Below are 12146 nucleotides of genomic sequence, written 5' to 3'. Positions count from 1 at the left end.
CAAGAGCCTCCTGGATCCTCATTGGCCCTTTGAAGAAATTAGACAACTCAGAGGGTTGGAGGACAGTAACATGTCTGACAGAGCATCCATAAGTTTGTGCAGTAATAGTGGTAATGAAAGGCTTCTAGTCCAGACTGGAGAGAACTTCATCGGTAAGAAGAATTATCTTTGATCTGGAGGTTTAAATACTGCTCAGAGCCAGAAGGAGGAGAAGCAAGATCACCATTAAGGGCATATTTTATAAGACAATGAGAGACATATTTCCACATTGACTCTAATAAGACAGGTATAGAACTTGGAAGGATTTTTTAAACACATTTTTCAGTTCAAATTTAAAGTGAATATATAGGCAGAATAGATGTATTTATAATTGAGACCCATATCTCAGTATCATTTTAGTGACTCACTAATTTTGATTTACTTTCTGGATAAAACAGAGAAAAGATGCAAGTGCAAGGGTTTACAGGGGGAGGCAAATGGGAAGAATGATCAAATGAATAGAGTGTACAAAGTTCAATATATTGTTTGTTCATGGGCAGATTATGATACAATGGGCCCCTTAGCAAAGATGTGCTGGAAGGGCCCCGCCATCTCTCCTACATAGGAGCCAGAAACACCATCTATGTGGTGGTTTGTGTGTCTTTGTAGTCATTATGCAGCTTTTTGTGGCCATTATGAGTTTCCTTGTGGTTGTTTTGAATCTCTTTTAGTCATTTTGTGTCTTTTTGTAATGATTGTGTGTCTCATTGTGGTAGTTTTGTGTCTCACTGCAGTCGTTTTGGTCTCTTGGGCACAATTTTGTGTCTTTCTGAGGAAACTGTATGTCTTAATTGGTCAGTGTGTGTCTCCTTGAGGCTGTTTTGTGTCTCTTTGTAGTTGTTTAGTCCGTTTTTAAGTTATTTTGTGTCTCTTTGCAGTTCCTTTGCATCATCTTGTGGTCTTTATGTGTCTCTTTGTGGTCACTGAGTCTCTTCAGTCTCTTCATAGTCAGTATGTTTTTATTTGAATGACATTTTGCAAGTGAAAGCCAGGGGGCCCCTGACACTTTGGGCCCCGGGGCCTGTGCCCTGAAGTTGCATTCAGTAATGTGTCCATGCATACATATTATTACTAAGACAAGACCGTTATACACATTTTACTAAAATGATAACAGAAACTGGATAAAGAAAATAAGAGTATAAGCTTTCTGGTTATGATATTGTTATTTCTAGCTTTGTAAAAGAAACGCTGCTCCTATAATGACTACCATGCTCTTGTCATGCTCTTTAATTATTGCCTTTTTTAGCCAGATGAAATCATTTTAATCTGGAGGAAGCCGATGCATTGACTAGTTTGAGCCTCCTTTAATGGGTTGCTTCCTAAATCAGTCATCGACTGAAACAAGAGACTTATAAGAGATTGTCCGTTTGCTACTATATACATTTATGGGCTTTGTGATTATAAATTTGATAAAAGATGCACAAAAAATATGGATTAAGGCTTGACTGCACACTTAAGTCCATTTGACAAAACATAAGTGATTGGCTTTTAATGAAAACATTATTAAACAATTAACATTTCAAGTATTGTTTTCCACTCACCATATCAAGTCTTAATGATTATGAAGCTGCACTGATTGGCTGAGAGTAAATGCGGTACCTAAAATCCATGGGAGATAAAGCACCAAGAGTACAGCAGAGTGTGCCTTTTAGCTAAGCTTTCGCCAGAGAATCAGATATAATTACTATCAACTGTCCTTCACGTACCCACATGGGGTCAGTTCTTTGACATCCTGTTCATTATGAGCTGGCCTGTTATGATTGTCCACGGAGAACAGCTGCTTTGATTGTGCTTCTTTTCCCCTCGCACATCAGTCCACTGCGCAGAAATTCACAGGGCGTTTCACTCTTTTTCATCAAGTAAGACTGGGCATTGTAGTGCATACTGAGTGATAAGGTAGCATGGACACTTTGTCTGGACTTAGAAATCAACCGGATCACCTAGTCACCAGGTGGAGCTACAATGCTGTGGATCACAAGTGTAGGCTGTATTTACATTAAGCCAGACAGCGGCACATCCAAGGAAACACATTCCCTTCAAGCAAGGTCAACTTACAACATCATTAATTATCACTTTATTATCTACACCAGCAGGCCCTGATAAAGCACGCCGCAGCTCAGATGGTGTGTTGAAAATGAGAAGCATCTCAACAGTGACTGAGAATTAGAGTCAATTTGAAAAAATAAGGAACCTATCTGATCTTAGACAGCTTTTGTCCTGTATTTCACCATCAGCTGGAGAAAGTGAGTATTAATGTCAACCCCACTTCAAAAGGCTCCTTTGATGCTTATCATCAGCCTTGACTCACTGGTCACGAGCTACTCCAGAGACATATCCATGAAAGAAATATAACAAATCTAATAACTGAGCACTTTACCCCAAATGGAAAACAAGTGACAACTTCTACTTCAAGGTATTTCAAGCCTTTATGAATTAAGATATTTTTATAATTGCAAAGGTAAAATCAGTTGTGAGTCTTAAAGATATGACATATTGATAGGGACAAAAATAAATGACGCTTAACTACAGAAATAACACCCTGGGCCGCAGTGCAAATGAACACAGAAGGGAGAGCTCATCAATTAAAAATGTATAGTGAAGCCTGTTTCTGCCTGTTGCCCGTGGAGGACTCGGATGGACAGTAGAATACATGCACATTTATATCTGTTTGGTGAACACTGAGGGCTTTTTGCGTTCACCTGAGGGAAGAGGTTCAAACTCAGGAGGAATAAAGTGCATGAGAGGGATCTGAGCTGATTCCCCTCGACTCATTTAACAAAAAATGAACCAAAAAGCAAGGATGTTGCCTCACAATCTCGACCTTGGTTGCTTCTTGACTTTTCAATGTCATGTACGATGAATTATTGTGACCTGATCACAGGACTTTATTACAAATGGTATGATCAAATGAGAAGTAATGCGATGCAAATCAATATGTTGTGCCAAAGCAATATGATGCAAAAGCCTAAACAACATGATTATACAGTATGCATATTGTGAGCTAAATTCTTTGCATTTTGTCCATTTTATGCCTGAATTTGCTGCACTGTCTCCTAGAAATTACAATTATATACAACTAATTTTCAAACGGGAAATATGTTTTTGAGGGAAATGTGATTCATTTACATTTATTCTAATTAACATTTACCAAACCTTTCACAACCTTTCCAAAGAACTTTTGTTGCCTAAACTTAAAATAGGAATCTGGTGTCAAAGTCAGGCACTTTGAACAGCCATTTTTGTTATTAACAACCTTCATGGGGAGCCCAAGCGTTACAAGAATGTAGTGTTTTGTCACCTGAGAGGAACGCTGTATGAACATAATTCAGGCAGAGATTATGTTGCCACAACAATGTAATTAAGAAAGCAGTTTAGCAGCATGAAAACATGATTTCTAGGAGACAGGGTTGGAATTTTTAATTGGAATATATGTAAATGAAATCAATCCATGAAAATGTATAATTACAGCATATTAAGGCTGCAACAAATGCTTATTTTCATTACAGTTTAATATGTCTATTATTCTTTCAAATAAATCACTTAGTAGTTTGTAGTATATATTGTCTTGTTTTTTGACTACTGGTTTAAAAAAAACATATATTTAATTTACAGTTATATGCATCAGAGAATAACAGCATATTCTGATACTCGAGAGAGAAAAAAAAAAAATGTCATTTTCGCTTGCTGAGAGCTTATTGTTCCACTGACCATCCCAAGATGATGTAAGACAAGCCCCGACTCTGACCACTTTTAAGTCAGAGGTAAAATCCTTCCTTTTTCACACTGCCTACTCAACCAGGTTATGACTGCAAACTTATTTTTAAACTTGATCATTTTATATAATCTTTTTATCAGTCTCCTTGTATCTTTTTAACCTCTTGTCTGCACTTTTGCTATTTTTGATGGTGATTTTATTTTAAATTGTACATCATTTAGCAATTAAGTTCACCTTTATATCTTTTCTCTTTACTCTTTTTTAAGTCTCTATCCTTTAATATGTTTTATATATTATTGCTCTGTAATGCACTTTGCATTTTCCTGTTGTATGAAATGTTCTGTACAAATAAAGCTGCCTTGCCTAGATACATTTTCTGTCAAAGGATAAATAGATATAATAACTTTGAAATATGCCTTGAGACGCCATCAAAAATCATGATCTGCAAGTACAATGTTTATACAACATTTCTAACTGACTGCTAAATATTTTTTATTTTAGTGTACAGTATAATTCCTAGGCAACTGTAGGGGCAGATTCTCTGTGTGCTGCCATTATAACTCACCCATGAAGTTGAGGTAGCCTTCCCCACCCAGACCATGAGTGAGGAGGCGGATCATCTTATGCAGCTGCATGCCGCGGTCGATGACGGGTGTCATGGGAGTCAGAGAGCTCATGTTGGTGTACATCTCCTTGTCCATCAACCAGAAGGCCAGAGTCTTATCCCCAACCAGAGCCTGGAGAGGCAGCTTATGTTTTATGACCCACAGAAAGATAATGCAGACTACACTGACACAATGAACTGTAGCAGATAACCTACCTGATCATGACTTTCTGCATAGGCAATGCATTTCTCTCCATAGCGCCTGTTGATCAGTGTGTGGACGATATTGCCTATGTTCCAGTCCTCATCCTTAAACTCCTTCAGGATCTACACAGTGACAGAGAGGGGTTATTGAAAAAGGGTATGATAGATGTGTAGCTGAAAGATCCATCCGGCCTCTGACTGATGTCTAAAGATCAGTATTTCAGTCCTGGCACTCTTTCTACCTTTCTTAAGTTTTCTCTGGGTTACACTTCTTTCTCAGATCAATCTCTGTTTTGACATCTCTATATCCGCACTGTGAGTTATGTCTACCTTTGAATGGCGGTAATGGAGTTTTTAATAACTTCTCTACAGCCCATGGGTAGTAAGGCTTCAGCTCTCCCCACCTGAGATGGGCAAGGTCAGAGCCTCTCATCCAAACGGAGGGATTCAACAATAAATCCAACCATGGAATCGATGCCCTGCCACTGGCCTGCCTACATGCACACTTCCTGCCAAAGGAGTCATTTTCGGAGGTCAGGAGGGAAAAAAGAGGCCACTGAAAACATGCATCTCAAGCAGATGTGCCTGCACAGTGCTGCTTTATGATCCAAATCACTCCAAGTTACACACGCAAACAGGAGCACAGGGCAGGGTAAAGATAACCACTTGGACAGCAGTGGCCACAGCGATGATTTTACAAACAAGAGAGATGCTAGAAAGCCACAGTATCAATATCATTCCTAAATGGAAAAAAGAGAGTTTATGCCCTCCAAGAACCCTTGGTGATAGACATGCAGCCTGTCTGATTCGTGGGGGAGTTGGAGAGCCCATCTCAGTGACAGGCTGAAGTCTGCTCGGTGGAATTTGCTGTGACAGCTGATTGACATGTCAGGAAACCTTTATATTACTCTACAGAGCCATAATCCTCCGAGTAAAGAGAGTAAATTGTGTCGATCAATATGTCTGAGATGAACTGGCTGGTCCACCTAAATAGAGGCTCTCTGGCTCTATATATCACCATCTGTTCACATTCACTCCTCTTCACCTTAGCCTTGTGTGGCCATATTAGTCATTGCCAATGCCACCAGAAAACCTTGGCGAGGCATTTCTCATCTGCATGTACAACAAATTCTCAGACCTTTTAAGCCCCCCTGAGCTCAGTGCGCTGCCTCAGATCCTCTAGCCGAGCCATGCTGGCTGCTCTTTGGTTTTAGCTCCACATCTAAACTGATCAGGCCCCTGATGCCACCGACCTCAGATACCTTGGAACAAACATCAGTATAATTTCTAACATCACATTAAAATCACAAGTCAACAAGCAGGCTTTGCAATTTGCTTTTACCCATTCCATCTGCCAGGTTAAACCACCTGTTTTTGTTCCCTGAAAATGGATTTGAATTGTATTAAAATGATTTTGATTACACCATGTAACATTGCTTTGAAAGAAAATGCATCACGAGTTTTTTTGCTTGTGTTGAACTCTTTTTGTGTTAACATGATTGTCTCACTGTATTTAGCGATGAGTATTTAATGTTTCTATTAAAGGCCTAGTGTGCAGGATTTAGTGGCATCTAGTGGTGAGTTTGCTGAAATAACACTTCTCCTGTGTGCCAAGCATGTAGGAGAACTATGATGGCCACCGTGAAAACACAAACACCTTTCTAGAGTCAGTGTTAGATTTGTCTATGCTGAGCTACTGTAGAACAAAAATGACTCTGTGGAGGAGGACCTGCTCCATATATAAACAGCTCATTCTAAGGTAATAAGAACACAACGTTTTTTGTTTTCATTGCTATTGATTTTAAATACCATTTCTGCAAATATATGCCCCTAAATCATACATACCAGACCGCTCATTATGGCAAAAGAAATACAATAAACTACTTAGATATGTAGGGAATGACATGTGCAAAGGGGGCTTAAACAAAGTATTTCCGAGGATATTAAAAAGTAAAAATGTACAATTAAATGAAAACATGGGAAATAATAAACCAAAATATGAAAAAATCCAAGATGAAATTTTGCTGAGGTTTGAGGTCTGTTGTGTCACGACGTGTAAGAAAAATTATGTTTCTACAGTTCAAGCTCTGTTTTCAACAATACTGTATAATGATAAAGAGCAATACAACAGAACTGTGAATCAGAGTCTTTTTGAGGCCTAATGTAACATCAGTGAATTTTGGAAAATTGAAAAAAAGAAAAAAATGGAATTGCATCTGGAATATTATCAGATACATACATAAAAATGCACATAATCACAAGTCTGAAAAATTTTATCAATAAAAAAATAACATTTCTTTATGATCAAGATGAAAAGTGAATAAAAGGTATCTTGTTAATGTAAAATGGATGACTAGCATCATGGGTAATTTTACAATACAGTTGTTAACATATGGATAAATTGAATAGTATTGCAAAGTTTAAAAATTAATTTAACTCCTCCTCCCCTCCATTATAAAGGCTAAACAAGTAAATCTGCAGGATATACCCCGGAGATCATCCCAGCCGCCTCCACATCCACATACAATCAGACACTTTACACTTCCTTATGAATCATTACAATTCAATTCAACCGCAAAAGTGGTCTGGGAGCAATTAATCTGGGAGTGGGACTGTCTGAGCGGAGACAGGAGTGACTGGGTTGACGACTTTCCTACCACCAGCTCACCCACATCAGCCCCGACCAGCCGAGCTTCCTGGCACCACTGACACTCCACTTCATCAATGATAATGAGCAGTGCACAAATCTTACTTTACAAGCCTGCTGTCAGGAGCCAACCAGAGTGCCCAGATTAATTAGGCAGAGCCAGAAATAAAATAAGGAAAAAATCTAGCAGTGCTGGATGAGGTCATCTTGCTGCCACCGACATGCTGTGACTGATTCAAGAGCCTCTCTGCTTCCATCGCATGGCACCGGGAAGGACTCGGAGGCAGACATGTGTTCAGTGTAAAGCTCTTGTTTTACATTCGGTTGCTGGCCCGCGCATCCTGCTTCCCCTGTCTTTGCAAACACCACCGCTGTGTTTGTGTTGCTATGGGGACATCCTCTCTTCACACATACAGCGGCGCCCCCGCAGTTGAGCAGGGAACGAAGGTGTGCAACACTCAATCTTGTGGTTCAAGATAATGCCCCCCCATCTTCATATTTTTCACAGTTTTTAGATATTAATGAACATTGTGCCCACGCAGATGTCTCCTTCGGAGGCTTGACTCAGCTGAAAGGCACTTCTTGGCTCACCTCACAGTTTGCTGAAGAAGACACAGTCTAAATCCTGTACCGCTGGTTAACACCAAACAGCGGAGGCCTCAGAGTGCAATTAACATATAAAATTAAGCAGAATGAAGCTGAAATGGTGCCGTGATAGGAGGCGAGAGGAAGGTGACATCGGCCAAGGGGGTCAAAGAGAGTGGGCGCCCCTTAAAGGCTGGCGATGAAGCCGCTGACATGTTTACATAAACAAGCTGGAGTCCATCATTGCTTGCCAGCAGCCTGAATTTTATTAAGTTGTGCTAATTGAAAGTGTTTCCAGTATGATGGACAGAGCAAAGTATGTGGACTAGAAATGGATTTTCCCACTGAAACTAATAAAGAGAGAACTGTGCAGACTGATATTTTCATTCAATTAAAATAAATGGAGGAATAGAAACACAAATCGGGACAATTGACTCAGAGGTCATTCAAGCTGAAGAGCTGAGAGAAGCAGAGGGATGCCGGAGAATTCTCTGCGTCTCCTTCTCCTTTCCTAGCCGCGACCAGCGAGCCCTCTACCTCCTCCGCCTCTAATTGTTTCAATTACATCTCAATCTATTGTAGCTGGAGGGAAGGGTGCTTGTTAAATTAGAGGGCTTTTGTAACATTATCCATTAGGAGTGACAGCATTTTATGGTCATAATCAGATCGAATCATCCAAACTTGTGCTGTGCGCCTTATCTGGTCCTCATTAGGATATCTTCATTTTTCACAGCCTGTTGGTCCTAACAGCCTTCTGCAGCCAGTAAATGAGTCATATCAATCAGTCATGCTGAGGACGAAACACAGCATGAGGCCCCATGCGTGGAACCAGCGGAGATTCATCGGTGCACACGTGTGAATCTATAAATACGCTCCAAGCCATGTTGCTCTTCTCTTTGTCTAACCTTCTTTCTGTCTTTCCATCTTTCTGTCTGCCTGTGTGCCCATTTGTCTGCCTATCTCTTTCTTTCTGTCTTTCTTTTCTTCTCTGTCCTTCTGTCTGTCTGTCATCTGTCTTTCCTTCTGTCTGTCTTTCAGTCTGTCTGTTTAAATGCCTGCCCTCCCGTCTCCATGTCTCCTTCTCTGCAGCACCCCCCTCACTGGAGGCTCCACTTCAGTCCATTCAAATCCCTCCCTAATTGACACTCTGTGAGAAGAGGCAAGGCTAGCCCTGAGTGCACTTCACTGACTATACCAAGGCATGTTCATATGAATGCTTCCCTGCACAGAAATACATGAATTCTGCTGCTCGCTTGCTCTCCCCCAGCTTTACCATTCACGTGATGTCAAATCTCCTCAGAAGAAGTATCTAAACGAATATTGCATTGCAAGCAATATTGTTTGAAAAGTAAAAGCAGCAACAACCTCTCCAGAGGCGTCCCGAGGATAATCCTGTGAAACCTTTGGTTACCGTGGAGGAGGCTGCGTCTCAGCGGTGCAGCACTGCCTGCGCACAGCTAGTGCAAGCATCGCCGAGGAAGGTCAAGTCTGGGACTATCTCTCTCACACCCCCCCATCCCTCCTCCCTCCATCCCCGCTACTGAGTAAAACCCACCACTGTGAGAGACAGACTTGATTAACGATGCATAGACTTCCCCCATCGAGAAACACAAGAAACTGTAGTGCGAGAGGATGCATGCGGCGCCGAGGTCACACACACTGCTTTGCTTTCTCACCAAAATATGAGTAAATATAACTTTCAGTGTGGGCTAGGGGATAAAAAGGCACAGCTTTACATGAATCTTACAACAGATAACCTCTTTAGGCATTCTACAAACAGCATTTTCCTTCAAAATATCAAACAACAAAAGTCCTCTACTTGCTCAGAACACACACAAGCAAGACACAAAACAACCACATTCCAGCCAACCCAAACAGACAGACACATCCCCAGAGATAACCCGCTGCCTGTCTGCTTTACACAAATGTACTTTCTAAAGTAATGTTTGCTGATTTCATAAAACACTGTGGAATACTGATGATGAATGGCTGGCTTTTTTTTTTTACTAATACAGGCTTTGAGGAAACACGGAGGGGATCAGGAAAATAAATTATGAGTTATGTACAGATCCCAATAGCTATCCAACTTCTGCAGAAGAGGCAAACATTTCTCCAAGACACGGCTGAGAGAAGCTTTCTGAGAGGAAATCTGCACATGTGCAGCAGTGTTGGTGCATCAAAACTTTCGGATAAAGATATTTAGAATAACCTTTATTGATCTCTGAATGGATGGCTGGGTATGCATGTACTTCCCCGTGCTACTCGGCTTCAACATCATTAAGTTATGGACTTTCATATGTGATGGCTGCACAGTTATAAACAATGTTTTCCCATTGTGGGCCATTAAGTACTTTCACAGTGGCAGTTTGGGCTGAAGTGCTGAGCTAAAGGGTGCTTCAACAGTTGTTGTGGAAGGACGGAGAATATTTGGCGCCCAGAATTTCCCATCTAGTCTGAAGCAGTGCTGCGTGGCAACACCTCACTCAATGATGGTGTTATTACATTTGCTGGCAATGATTAGTCATATTCACTTTCATTTTCAGGGGTGATATTAAATATTCAAGTTGTGTTTATTAGCCGTCTATTCCAGCTCCTGTTTTTGTTATCATCTTACTCACCTAAAGACTTTATCAGACTGAGGTTGTATTATCTAAAAATTATTCCCTGCTGCCCATGTTCATTTTCTCACAATGTGTTGTTGGCCCAGGTAATAAAGTTTTTCATATGCTAAATCTGCTGTCAAAACTCTAATTCAACTCCATAGTCATTTAATGTAAAAATAACCAATGTCCATCAATGCAAATCATAATGTTAGGTTTATAAATGTTAGGTTTATAAATTACATCCTTTATAATTAAAACCTTTTAAGCTCACCGTGTTTGCCCAATTACAATGTGATGTCAATTTTCATATGGGATTTAAGAATTAAATAGAAAAAGACCAGTGAGACAGTTTTCTGCATAAACTTGAGCCACATTAAAATGGCCTCTGAGTATTTACATTTGAGGTTATCAAGGCTGCCATGTAAAGCCACCAATTATAGTAAAACGCATTTAATGTTACAAAATCTTAAGGGTAAATAAGTGCAGGTATGCTTTTAAGCATAGTGTTCTAACTTCTATTTATGATATTAGTGAAGCACAATTCCTGTGACTCTATCAGCATGTTGAAAATACACTGTTAACATCCACAAACAAATTATTCTTTTTGTATTGTTAACTTCCAGAGAGCCTTTTACCTCAGTGGGTGTTTTTCTGTGTGTTTTTGTGTTTGAGTGTGTACACATTAGCTACATTTTGTCTGGAAGACAGCAGAGCAAAGACCTGCACCTTAAGCTTTGTGGCATGACTGATGGTAACCTTGAGGAAACATGGATAAACTGAAAAACTCTGACAGTAGGCAAGAAAACAGCTCTGCCCAAAAGGGCATTTACCCACAAGGCTTCACTACTCCAAACAAGCTTTTCCTCAGTGCAGTATAACCAGAAATAACATTAAAAGACAATGTAGTTTTTACGTTACAGAATATTTGTCATTTAAAGGAGGAAAAACTATCAATTTTAAACCTTTCATTTTTATATTCTGTTTTAAGTTTTAGATTATCCATTTCTACTTTCAAAAACACAATTCATCTTTCAAGGTCCAGAATGTAGGATCTCTTTCTATTTTTTAAAAAAAAAACAAAACGTTTATTTCTTATGTAGCTTTTTAATCTATGTTTTATAATTTTATTTCTTTTAATTTGTGGTTTGATCGCTTTTATTTTTTCTGTTGTTGTTTCTGGTCTATTTCTTGCATTATTTTATACTGACTTTATGCACTGTGCATCTTCCATTATTTGCTCTTATTTGAATGTTATCCTTACTCTACCTGAGTTTCATCAAATGTTCAATAGGGCTGTTTGGCTTTCTGTTGTAGTAGCTCCATCTATGTATCCCATTTCTTTTCAAAGCATTTTGTAAACCTTGTTTTGTAAAGGTCCTATACAAATAAAGTTATTGTTAAAGTTAATATCTATTGGTCTAGAATATTCACAATGATATTTTCATTATTTTATTATCATCTGAAAATAAGAGATGTTGTGTGTTTTTTCTATCATAGAGTGAGATGTTTATATCTTCATTTTCTGCCACAGAGTCTGCCATGTTGTTCTATGATAGCCCAGAAAGGACAAACAAACCACTAGACAGTGCAAATCGCATTCTCTCGTTTTCGCCTCATCCGTTGCAGTTTTCCTATACCCTTGGAACACAGGAGAAGTTTCAGTTCTGCAAACTCACAGCTAGATGTCATGTGATCCTGCAAACTGGACCTTTAAGTATAGCAATGATGTCTCTTTGTAGGCCAACATTC

General features: G+C 39.6%; 1 protein-coding gene across 1 annotated transcript in view; it reads right to left on the bottom strand.

Annotated features, from left to right (window-relative positions):
- LOC121943341 (1,4-alpha-glucan-branching enzyme) overlaps window positions 1–12146 on the bottom strand; it is a 96706-nt gene that overhangs the window by 42410 nt on the left and 42150 nt on the right. Inside the window, exons 11-12 of the mRNA XM_042486861.2 lie at window positions 4575–4685; window positions 4320–4491 (exon numbers count right to left, since the gene is read on the bottom strand). Coding sequence (XP_042342795.2) covers window positions 4320–4491; window positions 4575–4685 — 283 coding nt within the window. The remainder of the gene's footprint in view (window positions 1–4319; window positions 4492–4574; window positions 4686–12146) is intronic.

Source organism: Plectropomus leopardus, chromosome 6 (genome assembly GCF_026936395.1).
Source record: "Plectropomus leopardus strain MGB_pleo_1.0 chromosome 6, ASM2693639v1, whole genome shotgun sequence".
NCBI classification, from domain to species: domain Eukaryota; kingdom Metazoa; phylum Chordata; class Actinopteri; order Perciformes; family Serranidae; genus Plectropomus; species Plectropomus leopardus.
The sequence above is the reverse complement of the archived record's forward strand: the minus strand, read 5'-3'. Positions and strand labels throughout refer to the sequence as shown.